Raw genomic sequence first — 18,832 nt, 5'->3', positions numbered from 1 at the left:
ATTTATAACATACCAAAATTCATATTCTATTTTTATGACAACGTCTGTCTGTTGCACAAAAAGAAATAAATATTGTCTTTAGTTAGACCAACAGAAAGATTTCGGACTATTTCTAGACTTTTCGTTCCTTCAGAAATCAAAGTCAAAACACAGCCACAGGTTTATTTCTATTTCTCTAGTCAGAAGTCTGACAGTATTTACACCCTCATGTGAAACTGATTGGATGACTTTATAGATTTTTTTATTTAAAAGCTACATACTTAAAACAAATTTAGTATGTTCAGTCATAAATTTGCAAACACATAGGCATATAAACATGTAGCTGAGGCCAGGGACAGCCTAAGCTCAACTACATGTACCTACTGAGTACCGTTGGCATGTTAGATTTAAGAACTAAGATATTTGAGGGAGGGTTAGAGGGGTCCTGATCCCAAAATTCTGGGCTTAAAAACATGAAAACCCAGACTTCCCAAATTTAAAGAAATTTAAATCCTGACATCCGAAGATTCGAAAAAGTATACCCAGATCCTAAAAGGATCAATCCCGAAATCCAGAGCTAAAAAACACCCGATTCCGACGTCCTGAAAAAATGTCCTGCCCCCTCATATTTCACTACAGTACTTTATCATACATAATATATCTCATATATAAAGAGCCTTGAACAAATCAACTGTCTTTGATTGTCCACGTGTGCTGTTCTCAATCATTGGTATTGAAGTAAATCTAGTTGCATCTTTTATGAGGGTAGTTATGCCCTTTACCATCAGGCGTCAAGCTGTCATTTTCAGCTATTGTTAGTGTCAAATTGATTAAAGCTTTACAGTGATTCGTTAAAATATCCTTCTCATCAGAGGTCTCAAATAATTATCGCTACAGTTATTTTTGGAAAAAATTAAAGTGATTCATCAAAATCATTTGATTTTTTTTATTGTCTAGTGCATATTTTATTGTCATGCACCAAAAATTACGTCAATTTGGCAAGAATTTTTACCGTTATTCATCATGACGATAGTACATTTTCAATAGAATATACTGTGCCGCGCACACCACTATCTATACAAAATACATTGTATGAAAAGTGTTATGAACTGCTCAAAACATTATAATACCAAATAAACATGGAATTTATTAGAAATTTCAAGCACAAGAAATTATGCAAATTCCATAATTAAAAATAATTCCAAGTTCAAATAATAGCCTGTTATTTGTAGTTTATATATGTACATTATAAGTTGACACACAAATTTAAGAAAAAATTAATAATCCAATTCACGTGGCTTTGAATTTATGTGTATATATGTTTAGTTAAGTTTAATGGTCTAAATCTCTTTTTTTTCAGTGAGTGAAACATGTCTTTAATCAGGTCTGTGGTTGGTGGATTTAGAAGGGGATATACCTGCCTATTTATACCGTCAGGTAAATTTTTCTATAATAAACCTTTATAATAGTTAATTGATATAAGTATATTAATCTATCTATTCTGCTAACAGTTGTAATGAACTAAGGGAAATTACTCAACTCAAAATATTGCCAATATTGAAAGGGCATGAATTGGGTATTTTTTCTAAGATCTATGACCATCACTGTAAAAGCAAATATTTAAAATTGGAGTTATCTCCCCTCATATGCAACTACTATTATGGTAAAAAAGAAGATATCTTTGTTTGACAGTATTGCCTTTCAATACTTAATGCAATGCAATGCCTTGATAAAGTTTAAGTTCCCTCTACAAAATGAATATTATCTTAAACCTTCAGTGCTCACAGCACTTGGATTGGTTCTTTTACGACCGCAAAAATTAAAAAAAATTTGGTCGTACATGTATACAGTGTATCTATTGGTATCACATCATTGTCGTCCGAAGACGGTTGATTTCTGGATAATAACTTAAGTATAAGTAAATAGAAATCAATAACATTTTATCATAAGGTTTATAACCACTAAAGGAAGGTTGGGATTGATTTTGGGGTTTTTGGTACCAACAGTTTAGAAACAAGGGGCCCAAAAGGGGTCATAAGAAGTATTTTTCTAGTTTCCAGACAATAAAAATTTAATTCTTGGGATTCTTTGATATGCTGAATCAATCCATGGCCATGTATTTAGATTTTGGTTATTGGGCCAAAATAGGTAAATTAAAAAAAATTTGAGTTCATTAGACCACATTCATTCTGTGTCAGAAACCTATGCTGTGTCAACTATTTAATCACAATCGAAATTCAGAGCTGTGCTGTATCAAGCTTGAATGTTGTGTCCATACTTGCCCCAACTGTTCAGGGTTTGACCTCTGCAGTTGTTTTAAGCTGCGCCCTGCAGAACATGTTTTTTTTTCTCAAATAATTACACTCAATAGAATTTCTCCCTAACTTTTCTTTCTGACCCTTGAAAATTGGCACCACTTAGTGTGAATTCACAAGAAAACATTGATTTACCAACATGCCCTAAGCTCTGAAAATGAACACATTTTCATGGATTATGACTGCTCTGACATACTGGGATGATATTGTAGTGCATAGAGCTATAGTCCTCTTTTACCATGATGTCTTGAAATGGAATAGAAACATGTTTTTAACCAAACAATATGCCATAACACTTAAATAGTATACATTGTACTTAGAATACAGCCATAATTTTATATATTATCCTGGTCAATACTTTGTAAGTCATTTCACTAAGCTTTCCTAGCATTGAATTGCAAATATGTTGTGGTATTATTTTGATTAATCAGTAATATTTTTTATATATATATTCAGTTCAGAGACAGAATACCAATGTAAGAAGTTGTCATAAGTTTCCAACCGATGAACCATCCAGTACCATACCACAGAAATCAGATGGAATTGTTGATGAAGAGATACTGGATTTTTTAAATGATGAGGAATTCTTTGCTAGATATACAGATGAAGAATCAATATCACAAAGCCAATCAGCTTCCAATACACTGGACTTAAATAAGTAATTCTTTAGGCTTGTACTTTTTCTGTTGTCCCAAAATTTCAAGACTTTAAGTTCAAAAATTATTGCGATTTTTTTGATTATTGTGAAAAATGTGACAGGGTTACAAACGCAATAATTTAAACTCGCATTTTGAAATTTTGTATATGAATAAAACAGATTTTTTCTCAAAATTGCAAAAATTGAAATCGCATTTAGTCTAAAAATGAGAAAATCACAATAATAACTGCATGCAATAATTTCTGAATTTACAGTATACTAAATTATTAAATATATATATGTGTAATTCATCATGTAAGTAATTTATAGACATCAAGAACTTTGTCAAATTCTTTACGCACAGAAAGTTTCACAGTGAACAATAAATAGCATATATAAAGAAATTTTTGTTTGAAAAACAAGTCAATAATTTTCTAAATGGAAAATATACAGGAAAATAAGGCAAATTTTGCCAATATGTTTAAGACAAACATCCAATTTTAATTCAATGTGTTTAACTCAGACCAAATTGAACAATGATTTCAAGTTTTTCTGTCAAAAGTACATGTAGGACAAAACAAAAATTAGTAGGATGATATACATGTAGCCCATGTCACCTTTTATAACAACAAACAAATATGTGCACAAATTTTAATCTAATTTTTAATCATCATCTAATTAAATAAATAAAATGTCATGTATTTGCAATAATTATATATCTGAACTTCTTGACCTTAAACACACACTTTTACATTTATAGTTTGAATAAATGAGTATGAAGTAACATATATTATATATTTTTTTATTGTAGCTCTACTGAATTGTTCCCAAATGCTACACATATGGACATGTTAGTGGATGGAGTACCATTTAAGGAAATACCCATTGTTAATATTAAAGCCACAAGCAATAACACTTTAATGGCTCTTGTTAAAGATAGTAAGGATTTGGTACTTTAATTAGAGTTTAAGTTACAGATTCCCTTTCTTTCCATTTGCTTCTATCATATAAAATAAGAAGATGTGGTATGATTGCCAATGAAACAACTCTCCACAAGAGACCAAAATGACACAGAAATTAACAACAATAGGTCACCGTACAGCCATCAACAATGAGCAAAGCCCATATCGCATAGTCAGCTATAAAAGGCCTCGATATGACATGTACAATGTAAAACAATTCAAAGGAGAAAACTAACAGCCTTATTTATGTAAAAAAAATGTCTAAGAAATATCAAGTTACCGGTATGTCAAAGTATCTTTTAAAAATATGATTACTAAAATAAAAGCATAAATGTTAACTTTTGAAAACCTCTATGGGGTATCTACTGTGTAGAAACATTTGTATGCACAATTTTTTTTCAATATTTCATGATTAAAAAAGACGTGTGTATATATAAAAATAAGATGTCATATGACTGCCAATGAGACCATTCTCTAATAGAGACCACATAACAAAAATGCTAGTAACTAAATAGGTCACCAAATGGCCAATTAATAATGAAGAAACTACCAAAATGACAATCATAAAATGGGGGAAAAAAGAAAACTAACTGCCTGAGTTTTGACATAATAGTAAATGAAGAAAAATCAAATATCATATGATAGGCAGCAAAAAAAATACAACCACTGAATTACCGTCTCCAAACTTGGAACAGACACAGACAGAGTATGGTGTAGATAATCATGTGCAATTTTTCAGTTAATTGTAAACAAGGCTTTAAACAGGACACGATAATGTAACTTATCAGAAAAAAATGAGAGGTAGAACTTTTCTATTGATCAAAAATTACTTTTCTTTTTCAAAAGTGCTATATGACAAGTGGTTTTCAGATAAAACATTACACACTGAGATTTATACACTTAACACACACGCTTATGATTACTAATTACACATTTAGATTTAGAAAAAGTCAATATACACACAGAGAATAAACATATGCACTATGAATAAAAATAACACATTTAGATTTTTTTTAAAAGAGGAAAATACACACAGATTTTATTAATCTCTTCTGTTATTTAAAAAAATTAGCTTAAAATATAGTTTTGACAAGAACAGCTTGCCATACTTTAACATTTGTTTTCAAGTTTATAAGTTTTTCAGTATGTTTTAAAGTCTTGGGTTCTTGTCAACAGTATTTTTTCTTTATTGACAATTCTTTTCTATTTTTAGACAAAGTAGTGACATGCTCAACTGGTGTAAGTATCAACATGTAATAATAAGTCTATGTTTTTAACAATCAAACAATGATATGTAAAATTTGAGAGAAGAAATAGCTACATTTTAACATATTTTATGTGGTATATCATAATCAATTTTTACAAAAAACTATTTTTAACACCAAGGAAGAGAAACCATCAACTTAGAATTAAATAAAAAGAGTAGACCTGATAATTGCCAATGCAGTTAATAAATAATGTGGTCCAGATATAAAACTATTAAGTTTAAGGAAAAACAATGTACAATTTGTCAGAATTCACCTTTATAAACACTTAATTTACCAATGTTTTTTTTTATTTAGCTATTTTACTAGTCAATTGAACTTGTTTTGAATCAATCTTCTAAAGACACAACAACCAATGAATTGTAAATTCAGTTTTTCTGCCAGGTTTGGGAAAATGCACTGGTTGATTAAATATTGTTAGATAAGTTGCTAGTGGTCAAAACAGACAAGTAATAGTACACAAGACACAACATAGAAAACTAAAGACTAAGCAACACAAACTGGGGCTGATCTCAGGTGATCTCAGGTGCTCTGGAAGGGTTTCCAACACATAGGTTGTACGTTTTTGTTTTCCATCTGATTGTTGTAAAACATTTTTTGTTAATGAGTTCTATCATAATTTGTAATAAATGCCTGACCTTGGTATTCATATCCTGCCTGTTATTTATCCTGAAACACTTGTATTCACAAAAGAATCTTTCTTTTATTAATCTGTGCATTGACTTATACTTTTTTGACTGGCAATACTATTGCACATTTATTTAAGATTGCAGTGTAATTTTGTAAATGAATCTTTATGATGAATGGCATGTTTTATTTTGTAGGGTAGTGTGGGTTTTAAAAATAAGAATAAATCTAGCACAGTGGCAGCACAGACTGTAGGCTTTGATATAGCACAGGTAGGTTTTATAATTGATATGCTTATAAACACAAAACTCTGATTAAATATAGAAATTTGGGTATCCACACTTCTACAGTTCTTGAGTTATGTCCCATTATAACATTATATGCCAGAGGGGGCATTATTGTGTCCTATTGACACATTCCCCATTTATTTTTATAAATAATGAGATTAAGTATGATTGCCAATGAAACAAGTATCCACCACAGATCAAACAAGTATCCACCACAGATCCAACAAGTATCCACCACAGATCAAACAAGTATCCACCACAGATCCAACAAGTATCAACCACAGATCCAACAAGTATCCACCACAGATCAAACAAGTATCCACCACAGATCCAACAAGTATCCACCACAGATCAAACAAGTATCCACCATAGATCCAACAAGTATCCACCACAGATCCAACAAGTATCCACCACAGATCAAACAAGTATCCACTACAGATCCAACAAGTATCCACCACAGATCAAACAAGTATCCACCACAGATCAAACAAGTATCCACCACTGATCCAACAAGTATCCACCACAGATCAAACAAGTATCCACCACAGATCCAACAAGTATCCACCACAGATCAAACAAGTATCCACCACAGATCCAACAAGTATCCACCACAGATCAAACAAGTATCCACCACAGATCAAACAAGTATCCACCACTGATCAAATCATCCCAAAAACTCAGATGTGTTGGCATAATTTGACCTTTCGTCAATTCAGAAATTATGAATGCATTTATTATTGTGAATCAATAAAACTGGAAAATGTGATGTCTAATTAATATGATTGCAAATATTTTGTAAAGGAAAATCGCTACTGAATTTATTAGTGCGGGTATTACTGCAAATCTGATATTGTCACATTTTTAAAATTAATAAAAGCACCACAAAAATGTCTTTGAGTTATATATGTATTTCAAAATATTTCAAAAAAAGCAGTATCTTGATAAATAAGAAAAATGTATTTATTTATAACATAATAAGTGACTTTATGATGGATAATATAGACTCTTTGTTTTGGTAAAATTATAAATCTTTTATTATTTCAGAAAGCATTATTCCATAACATCAAAAATGTTCGAATTTGTGTACGAGGCTTCAGTCAAGGCAGATTGGTAAGTATTTACTGAAAACACAGCTTAAACTATAATTACTCCTCTTTACAGCATATACAACTAATTAGATTACAAACTTTAATGGTTTATAGGTACCAGGTACATAATTTTTTTTCGAAAAATAAAAAAATCTGTAATGTAGCTGAATTGCAATCACCTTTTCCGTCTGTTCGTCCCTTTTTCAAAAAAATATTTGGTCCAAATTTTCTCCAAAACTCCTGAATAGAATCACTTCATATTTTGTAAGCATCTGAACAGTGGTTATTTGTTAAGTTTAATCACTTTTCAAATCTGTCAGTTACCAACTCTCTGTTTATAAACTTAGAATTTGTAATTTGTTGAACGAAATTAAAAAAAATATTGTCACACATTTCTCAAATACTACTGATAAAAATGACTTCATATTTAATCTGCAACTCAACAATGGTGGAACTAAACACCTATTTTCTAATACTTATGATTTCAATTGGGGTTAGTCCAGTCTATCTAGCATAAATTTGACCCTAACCTTAAAGTAATTGCAACAGAAGATTTTAAAGTTTTAATCTTTAGTATTATACCCTTAATATACACAGAAAAAAAATCCCATAAAACCTTACTTGAGGAAGACTTAAAAAATCACCATTTAAAATTCCTATGGAGATTTGCATTGAAAAGGGAGATAACTCTGCAAAAAAGGCAGAAATATAAAAAAAAATTATACAAAATTATAACTTTACTGCTTCTATTCATCAGAATGTATTGATTCTTGATATTTTAGTCGTCATTTGAGTATAACAAACAACTCTAAAGGTGTTTTCATATCTTCTATCAAGCTACAATCTAGATTTCGTAATTCATTAGTTGACCATTGATTAAATTTTTCAACATGTCAGGGTAAAAAGTAAAATCACAAAAATACTGAACTTAGAGGAAAATCAATTCGGGAAGTCCATAATCACATGGCAAAATCAAATAACAAAACGCATCTGAAATGAATGGACAAGAACTGTCATATTCCTGACTTGGTACAGGCATTTTCAAATGTAGAAAATAGTGGATTAAGAAACTTTAATTTAATAAAAAAAATAATTAAGCATGTATTTTTCTTTTTGTGGTTTAAAGTTTCTTTAAACAAGTAAGATGCTGAAAAAATATAATATACAGATATAAACAATACCAAATTTTCACATTTTTCAAAATGGTCACAAAGCCACAAATTTGCAATTTCTTTAATGAAAAATACCCATAACACTTCAGTTTTGTACATTTCATGAGCAGAAGATTATATAATTAAGTCAAAGACGAACTTATAACCCCATCAAAGCATCATACTTTACATACATTTAAAGAAAATCAACCAAAAACTGATTAAAAAAAACTCATTTTGTGGAGTTATCTCCCCTTCTAATGTTGATTTCCATAGGAAATTAAAAATGCTGATTTTGAGTTTTCCTCAAGTAAGATTTTATGGGACATTTTTCTGTGTATATTAAGGGCTTAATGCTAAATATAAGAACTAAAACATTTTCTGTTGCAATTAGTTTGAGGTTAAATCTTAGTTTGACTGGACTAGGTGTACTTATTACGACAGCCTGTGCATTCTTGTTGTTTATATAAAGAGTATAATTTTTCCCTATCAGTGTTGATTGTTCAATCATTTCCCTTTTTGTACTCATTAGGTTTAAACCAAACAACAATCAAACAATTCCTCTATTTTTTTCAATAACTAAGTATACACACTGTACTCTTAAAAGCTATCTAAAATCATTTTGAATTTTTTTCTCTTCAATTCACAGCCTGCAATAAAAGCCTTAGAGACTGCTGGGTTGAATATTGTTTCTATAACTGATACAACAAGACTAGCATTTAATGGCTGTAAACCAAGAAAGGCAAGAAGAATGTGATTCTATGGTAAGTAATTAAAGTTATAGTATGAATTCGTCCAGTGTAGTACATGATTTCATAGGGGTATATGTAGAGATATCTATTTGGAGATCCAAAGGCACCTCTACTCAAAGTTTTGATAGAAAATTGTTGAAATACACCTGAACAAGCATAGAAAATAGAAATTAAAACTTATGCATGTAATTGGGAAGATTGAATATACAATAATTGAATAAGGTCAAGATGTCATTGGTAAAAAACATGCCCTAAACTGATCATTAAGTTTTAGCATTCAGAATATAAAAGGTGCAATTTCCTTGAAGCCACACAATATGACGAATTAAAAAAAATAATCACAAAACGGTCATTTCTTCATATAAAGCTACGTGACATGACATTTGTCTGAAGTAATTATATTTTCCTTTGATTTGCATTAGGGATCAATTTTTGTTTTGTTTCGTGATTTTTTGCTTATTTTGTGTAATTGTTGAATCAGATGCCTAAAAAATGGATCAATATGGAGCAAAAAAGTTTCAAACAATAAATCACTAGGATATACATTAGAAAAAATGAAATCTGACTCAAACTAAATGCCATATTCCATCAACAGTGTATTTACCTCCTCCAGAGTCCAATTTGATACAAAAATGATATTGAAAATAAATGTGAAAATCCATTTCATTTGCCTGCCATTTTGCAGTTGTTTTTTATTATGTATTATATATTAATATGACTTTTGTTTTTCTTTACAGATGGACACAAGTTTGTGCTGACCAGGTCAAAGAATAGATGTGTATTATGAAATTGAATAAAATGTATTTTTCTCTTTTTTCTTTTCTGAATATGGATTGATATTAAACCACTAATAGCTTTAAAAGTTGATGGTATTAAATTATCATGTCCTTTTTTGTTGTAAAGATTGTATGAAATGCAACCAAAACCATATGACACTGACTTGATATAGAATTCTTCCAAGGTTTTATAGCTACCTTTGACATACACAAAATAAAGTGCATTGATCCTAATATTTTATACATGCTATCCATGAATACAGTACGCCCAGAGAGTATGTAATCGCGAATTTCCGAGTGTAGCGGTGTGACACCGCGAATCACTGATTATACTCCCAATTTCCTCCAAAGATTCTCTCCCAACACCACGTGGCTGTTTATTGGTTTATTGCCCATCGGATGTACTGAAAATTAATGACGTGTGACAACATCATCGGATCAAGGATTTGATCGGATTAGCCAGATTTATTACCTTTGTACATTTAATCGATCTTGATTGCACCTGTTTGCTTTAAAATACGTTATTTAAATGTCCTTTCATTGTCAGATAAAAGTGTGACATTTTTATTTAAAATAAGATAATTATTCTTGTATGTATATGCCCATGTCATTGTCATATGACATACAACGTACAAACGTATAAAAATACGAATAAAACACTTATTTTTTATTTTCATTATAGTCCGATCAGGTCATAATTTTTGTTTTTTCAACAAAGACGATTTTACCACAATCAGAACCTTTTATGACCTACTCAGTGAGCAATATTCGGCTCATTAATAGTTCAATATTATATAATTAATATCAACTGGCTTAAAACAAAATGATGTTTTTTACGGTAATATGTCCAATCTAAATTAAACCCAAGAGTTAATTTATCGGATCAACAAGTGAACTCTGTTACTTTCAATTTATTTTGAAATGTAAAATATTATGTTTCACTGCCTCGGTAGATTACCGACTTGAAATATTTGAATTTAAAAAAGAAACTGTAAAGACAAATAGTTTTGTATGCAATGTGGCAGCCCTATATTCATAAATACTGAGATACATTCGCCGCCCAGACACAACACAATAATCACAACCTTTAAATATTTAATTATATGGAGAAAAAAAATCATGTGTTTTTTATCCGTTATGATCTGTTATATATTGATCTTTAACTATTTAAAATAAAATTGGATTGGCGCAATCCGTATTTTACTGCTCGTTAAAAGTCCTCGGCGAAATATAAAAAGAAGTATTTCAACAATTATAAAATAGAATATTTAAATGAAATTATATCCACCCAGACAACCTTTTAGCGAAAACCTGGTTAAAGAAGATCGCTGAGCAAGCACAAATTAACTGTTGGTAATTGCTGTTGTTGTTTCAGTCAGCACAGGCTCTTCCGAGCTAAACTGAAGACCTCAACAGTAACCCAACATTTACAAAAGCTTGATACTCATAGAAAAATCTACAAGATGAAAATATTTACTTTGATAATAGCAGTGACTCTGATATATAACATTGGGCAATCCATCTTCAATGAAAAATCATGGGACCATCGTCACTTACTTACAAATCTATTAAACAACAAATGGTCATCAGCAGGCCGTAAACCAATGACATTACCTGTTAAGCCAAATAAGAACTATTCAATGGCAATACTAATTCTTCTCCTTGCAGGGGACATAGAGCAAAACCCGGGACCAAGAACAAAACAACAAAGTATCTACCCATGTGGACTTTGTGAACACCCAGTCACATGGAACTGCGAAGGAGTATGCTGTGATGACTGTAACATCTGGCATCACAAAACATGTATAGAACTATGTTCTGCAGACTACGACCTACTGCAAAGATCTAATGTACAATGGCTATGCTGTAAATGTGAAAGCATCAACGTTTCTACTTTCACTTTCCACAGTTACGAATTGAACACTTCAAACTATTATGATCCTCTAACCCACAACAGCACATTCGAATCAATCACGTCAAATGCATTCAGTCCACTTAAAACCAGCAGTCCAAAAGGAAATAATTCAATTAATAACAACACATCAAAGAGAAATAAGAGCAAAAACAGAACAAACAGCAGCAACGTATTCAACATACCAAAGAAACAAAACTTAAGAATCCTTACACTGAACTGTAGAAGCATCAAGGACAAGACATCTGAATTTTCAGCTGCAGTCAACTACATCAAACCTGACATCATCTGCGGCACAGAGTCTTGGCTGAAAGGTGAACATCCTGGAAAAAATCCAACTAAAGATGCAATTAAATCTAGCGAAGTTTTTCCAGAAAACTACACAGCCTACAGAAATGATCGAGGTACACTGGGAGGAGGTGTTTTCATCCTTGTACAAAACGACATTATTGCAATTGAAAAACCAGAGTTTGTAACAAAATGTGAAATAGAATGGGTAAAGATACAAATGAAAGACAAAAAAGATCTCACAATAGGCTCATTCTATATGCCACACAGAAACATGGAACACATAAAGGAATTAGATAAATCATTAGACCATATTTCAAACAAAAATCAAACCATCATGCTAACTGGAGATTTCAACTGCCCAGACATAAACTGGAACACCATGTCAGTAAACCAAAATGCACAAGACGAGGAAATCCAAATAGCTCTAATGGAAGTTATCATATCACACTCACTAACACAGATACACGAAACACCAACAAGAGGCAATAACTTACTGGACATAGTGCTGACTTCAAACCCGTCACTCATCAAAACATCCTCTAATGCTCCAGGAATATCTGACCACGATATGATTGTAACAGACTGCGACACAAAACCACATTATCAGAGTAAGAAGCCACGCAAATGCTACATATACTCCAAAGCAAAATGGGAAGATCTACACAAAGACCTGACTATCCTTTCAACCAACATCATTGAAATGTATCATTCAGGTGCCACAGTACAGGAATTATGGGACAAGTTCAAGACAGACCTTTATTCTAACCTTGACAACCATATACCATCAAAACTCATCCGATCTAAAACCAGTCTACCCTGGATCAATCATAAAATCAGGAAAATGTTTAAAAAGAAAACAAGGCTATACCAACAGGCAAAGAAAACCAACAACTGGACCAACTACAGGCACTTCCAAAAAGAATGTAAGCGACAAATCAGAAAAGCTGAGTATAACTACATTAATACCACAATCCTAGAAGGGCTAGAAAACAACAACTCAAAACCATTTTGGAAATATGTAAAATCAAGGAAACAGGACAACATAGGAATAGCACCCCTTAAAAGCAACGGCCACCTAATCAATGACAGCAAAGGGAAAGCAGAATTACTGATCAAACAATTCAGCTCAGTATTTACAAGAAATAAAGACAAAACTCTGCCAACAACATCAAAGCACATAAAAAGCACAATACCTCCTTTATACATAAATACAGATGGAGTCGAAAAGCTGCTGAAAAAACTGAATACATCCAAGGCATCAGGACCAGACGGCATACCAAACCGTATATTGAAAGAATGCTCAAAACAACTAGCACCTGGACTTACAATGATATTCCAAAAATCCATCAACACTGGTACATTACCAAGAGACTGGCTAAATGCAAACATATCAAGTGTCTTCAAAAAGGGAGACAAACATGCACCAGAAAACTACAGACCAGTATCCTTAACATCTGTACCATGCAAGCTACTGGAACATATAATCTGTAGACATACTTAAACATCTAGAGAAGCACAGAGTACTTACATCACTAAACCATGGCTTCAGGTCAGGCTATTCCTGTGAAACCCAACTGCTAGTCACACTACACGACTTCATGAAAGCCTTCGACGCAGGAAAACAAATTGATGTAGCTATACTGGACTTCTCCAAAGCGTTTAAACAAATGGTTGGAGATGTTCCTAACCCAAAGGAAAATGAAAGCTGTCGTAGATGGGGAGGAATCAGAAGAAGCTTCAGTTGACTCCGGTGTACCACAAGGTACAGTTCTAGGACCCCTTCTCTTCCTCTGCCACATAAACGACCTTCCAGATTCAGTACAATCATCTGTCAGACTTTTCGCAGATGACTGCCTCCTGTACAGGAACATAAATAGTCAACATGACCACACACTCCTACAACGAGACCTCCAAAACCTAGAAGTATGGGCCACAAACTGGGGCATGCGCTTCAATGCAAAGAAGTGCTATATACTTAGCATTAAGAATAAAAGCCAGAAGATGTACAGCCTAGACGGACATGTACTACAACAAGTCCAACACAACCCATATCTAGGCTTACAAATATCAGAAGACCTAAAATGGACCACGCACATCTCAAATGTTGCCAAGAAAGCCAATTCGACACTCGGCTTTCTAAGAAGAAATCTACGCTTCTGCCCAAAAGATTGCAAAAAGACCGCATATATATCATTAGTACGATCAACTATGGAATATGGTGCCATAATATGGGACCCATATACACAACATGATATAAATCAATTGGAAAGAATACAACGCAGAGCAGCTAGATTCATCACAGGCGACTATAGGTCTAGAGAAGAGGGGTCGGTCACCAAAATGCTAGCCGAGTTAGAACTAGACAACCTACAAACAAGAAGAACAAGTCAACGGCTAGTATTTCTGTACAAAGTGGTTGAGGGGTTGGTCCCAGCTATTAATCCCGACGATTTTCTTGTAAAAAGTAAACCTAAGAGGAAAATCAAACCCAGAACATTTGACAATTTTGTATGTGACAAATTCAGTGAAGAGCAATTCTAAGGCACTAGATACTATTCCAAGCAACACCGATCCATATAAGAACTCTTTCTTCGTCAAGAGTGTACTACATTGGAACCAACTAGAGGATCGTATTGTATGCGCAGATACAGTTGAGAGCTTCAAGGCTGCTCTCCAACACCGCCAATAGGTGTCTCTCTCTCCCGTTGAGTAAAAGCCAGAATTGGTATCTTCAACGTATACATACAGATACAGATCGTGTTCTACAAGAAAGAAATATGTAAAAAAAAAATGTGGATCGGATTTTTACGATCGGCAAATTTTCACAGAGGATCTCTACCAACGCCCATCAGGAACTGAACGACATGCATCATGTTTTCATCTACCATTAATATATAGTGTTGACTATGGACGTATAAATAATGTCCGGTTTTATGTCCTCTGTTGACTGAGAAACGTAAAAATAAAAGGCTGATATGTTGGTTAATTCAGAAAAGGAATACAATTTAGAATCCGGTTAATCAATTGTAAAAGTACCTTCTAGAGCCTCAATCTTAACGCACACAAATTTATGTCAATCATTACAAAGCAAGTTTAAACCTTGAATGAATTTTCCCACGGTTATCCAGAAAGGTCACCTGAGTTTACTGTTACATGATGCTATTTCCCGCCAAATAAAAATCTCGTGGACAAAATTGATGTCACTATTTTTAGCATTCAATATTGTGAGCAAAGTCAAGTTCAAGTTCAACTACGCACTGTTCATCACTGAGATGCGTATCGTCTTCCCACGGCAATTAATTGCTTTAAAAATATTTAAAGATCACTGTTTTAAATACAACACAAAAGTTTACATTCATTGTGCGTAAATGAATATTATGCAACGACGAGTTGATGCAGCTATAAAAGTATTCCTGTTGTAGCCGAAATGTATTATTTATCCTAAAGTAATGCTAACAAATCGTGAAGAGAAAATGCCGTAGACTTATTAAGCATAAGGAATGGTGAAAAGTATTTTCTTTTTTTCTTGCATATACAAGTTTTAAGAAACGTAATTTTCTTTCTTGCTCACATTTTATACCTTCAGCGTTAATTTCCGTTTATTTTCACGCAAGTATGTCTCTTTTCGTAAGTTATATAAATTACCGATAAAAAAAAACCGAGGTCATAATCAAGTATAGATTTTTTTTTATATAAAACTTTAATGCAATTGAAAGCATTAACAACAACCTTTTGCTTTTTAAAACTTTTATTTTGTAATCGTAAAATGGAAATGGCGTAGACTTATTAGCATAACAGATAGTGAATAATATTTTCTTTTTTACTTGTATAAAAAACTTTGAGACGTGTCCCTTTTCTTTAAACTACCCTAATTTATTCAGCGTTAGTCTCCGTTTATTGTTACACAATTATATCTCTTTTAGTAAATTAAATATTTATTTACTGATAAAAAACGGAAGTCAAAATCAAATATAGTTGTTTTTAAAAATTGATTTAAATGTACAGAGTAATTAAAGGAATTAACAACAACGTTTTGATTTTTATTTTAATCTTTCATTTGTTTCAAGCAATCAGATATAAACTGATAATCAATAGACAGGAAATACAATTGTTTAATTACATTAGAAATCTTGCATACCTTGACTGTCGCGTGCCGGCATAGATCAGAAGGATTAGGGCAATTAATTACCTGGTGTGACACCGCGTCACTCCAGACTGGGAGAGATGTCGCTAATACAATAAACAAAAGGTAACGGGTTTACGCGGAAGTCGGAGGGAATACTCCCAAATTTCTCCGAGAATTTTGGGAGTGATGTCGGAGTTTCCTGGTGTCACACCAGGAAAAAACTCGGTGTATGGAGTTTGGGATGGCTTTTGCGAAAATTGTACTGTACTTCCAGAAATTTATCAATGAAATATATGCCCAGATATTCAAGTTACAAAATGATGTAATACTTGTCAAGAAGATTAAATAGCTTTTGCAAGGTTCAAGAATCTACTATCTATTCCAAAAATATAATGCTGTCATTGTTTAAGTCATTAACTACAACCAATGATTTATGCAAGGCAAAATTTGAATTTACCTCCCTCTGATAAATAAAAAGCAAGCTTTTCCTTTCAGTGCTTACAGGACCAATTTGATAAAGGACCTTGTCATTTATTTCAGGCTTTTTGTTATGTTTTCTCTATGAAATTTGATATTGTCTCTATCTATTACTTCTGCATGTCTTAAAAGTTTTATCAGATAGGAATATCATTCAAAGACAATTGGCTGTTTCAGAATCTAAAGGACTATGGGTAATTTCATTGTTCGTACCCCAAAATGAAAATAACGTCACGTCATTGGTTAAATTTTCATTGTTTTGGACGTTTTCAACCAATCACAACGTTTTGGTGTACACTTTTGAAAATATTACCCAGAATGCATTATATTTTGATTTAAATGTTTGCCTGGTTTTGTCTTTTGAGAAGTGTTGGAAGTATCTATCCCTATTATTTGCTTATTGGATAGACATGAGAGATAAACATACGCTTACAGTTTCATGAGTGAGAAGCTATTATTGCATGATATAAATTAGAGTTATTTAATTTCAATATACTGTTGAATCATTAAAATAGTTGTGGGATACAAATTTTTGTTAATTTCGTTGGTATATATAGATATACCTCAAAGTACCAATTATCTATAGGATTGTAGGAAGACTTTATCAAATCCAGGAAATCAAATATCATTGAAAATACAATATTCCTGAATCAATGAAAAATCTTACTGATGAAAATAATTGAATGCACAGTAATATAAAGAAAACATTTGAAAGTTATGTAACACATGATAGGATTGGCCAACTGAAATAACATTACTTTTATCGTATCTGTTTATTGTACTCATAGAAAAATCTTTTCATGTGACAAATAGATAACAGGATGCAACAATAAGAGAATTCTGAATACAGATGGCTATTGTCAATTTGATTTCCATAAAATAGCCTGAAGATAACAAACTTGAAAATAAACTGACAACTCAATATCGAGATAGAACAAAGGACCAACAACAGGTTACAAAACAATAAAGACTGAGCAACACGAACACCACCAAAACTAGGTGATCTGAAAGGTAGGTAGATCCTGCTCCACTAACGTAAGATAACAGAGGATAAGGTGGTCGGGATGGTGTTAACGATATTGGAACATATCTCTTGTCATCTGTGAAACAGATAATTTTTGACAGTCGACCAACACATATGATTCAGTAGAGGTTCTACTGAACCCTGGTACTCGACTGTGACTGCTGCTTTCAGTATAAACGTGAAATGTAGATTGCCAAAAACTACGCTCAATTATAATGTATGTAGAACATTTTAAAATCCTAACGTTTTTCTTCAGATGTTTTTTTTTTATATTGAAGAAGCTTATGTCCACGTTTTATAAAAACATTAATAAGTGCCAATTAATTCCAGAACATCAAAATTGAAAATTTTCGCTCTCAAACTGTACCTCCATTTTGTCATCAGAAGCTTTAAAATTAGAAAACCATTGGCAGAACATGTCATTAGTTAATGCAAGGAACAGCTAGAGATGCATCTCATACAGCCCTAAATCAATAACTAAATTTTCTTAGACAGAAAGAGTTTTAAATAACTAGTGAGCTAGTGTTACCTACGAGTGTAGAACCTGATTTATACATGATTATTTAGACATTTTAACTAAAATACGTTTTCGTTAATTGATTGACTATAGCAATACCAATGATAAATTGCAGTCCATCATATTAAATATTTTCCCTTATTTTAATACTATTTTCACATTTCTCGCCTGGTGTGAAAAAAGGATTTCTAATGTCTCGAGAGAAAAAAAATATCTGCAAAAGAATGGCCAACATTATGACGTGACATTTCTTGCTTTCTTTTAAAGTTCCTATTGTGGTGTCATTAAAAAGGCGACCATGCCTTATGAAGTAGCATACACGGAACACAACTTTCTGTAAATGTTTGAACCTGAATGATAAACTTATTTTTAATATTGTCTAGCTTATCCGTCAAAAATTTTTACTTTTCTTTTTCTTCAAAATTTTAAGAATAGGTCATCTCGATCATTTCAATTGTATGTGCGGTCTCTCCTGTATATTCATATTCATTCAGCGTTTACATCGGGAAAAACTGTGTGTAATTATGCATATTTTAATTGTTTCAGTAAATTTATCAATTCATTTGATATATTTTCCTTAACTTTTTTGATTTAGCTGCATATATATCAAAATAATTGGCATCCGATGTCCCTGAGAGGAATAGAG

The 18,832-nt window shown here is 32.3% G+C and overlaps 1 protein-coding gene across 1 annotated transcript; it reads left to right on the top strand.

Moving 5' to 3' along the window:
* Positions 1–76: 76 nt before the first annotated feature.
* LOC143073313 (small ribosomal subunit protein uS11-like) lies at positions 77–9,877 on the top strand. Its single transcript, XM_076248748.1, has 9 exons — positions 77–159; positions 1,340–1,416; positions 2,751–2,952; positions 3,743–3,870; positions 5,107–5,132; positions 5,983–6,057; positions 7,117–7,182; positions 8,961–9,075; positions 9,801–9,877. Exons 2-8 carry the CDS (start codon positions 1,350–1,352, stop codon positions 9,066–9,068), a joined length of 672 nt encoding a protein of 223 aa, XP_076104863.1. The 5' UTR covers positions 77–159; positions 1,340–1,349; the 3' UTR covers positions 9,069–9,075; positions 9,801–9,877.
* Positions 9,878–18,832: the final 8,955 nt, after the last annotated feature.

Source organism: Mytilus galloprovincialis, chromosome 4 (assembly GCF_965363235.1).
Source record: "Mytilus galloprovincialis chromosome 4, xbMytGall1.hap1.1, whole genome shotgun sequence".
In the NCBI taxonomy this organism is placed as follows: Eukaryota; Metazoa; Mollusca; class Bivalvia; order Mytilida; family Mytilidae; genus Mytilus; species Mytilus galloprovincialis.
This window is presented reverse-complemented; position numbering and strand designations above follow the sequence as displayed.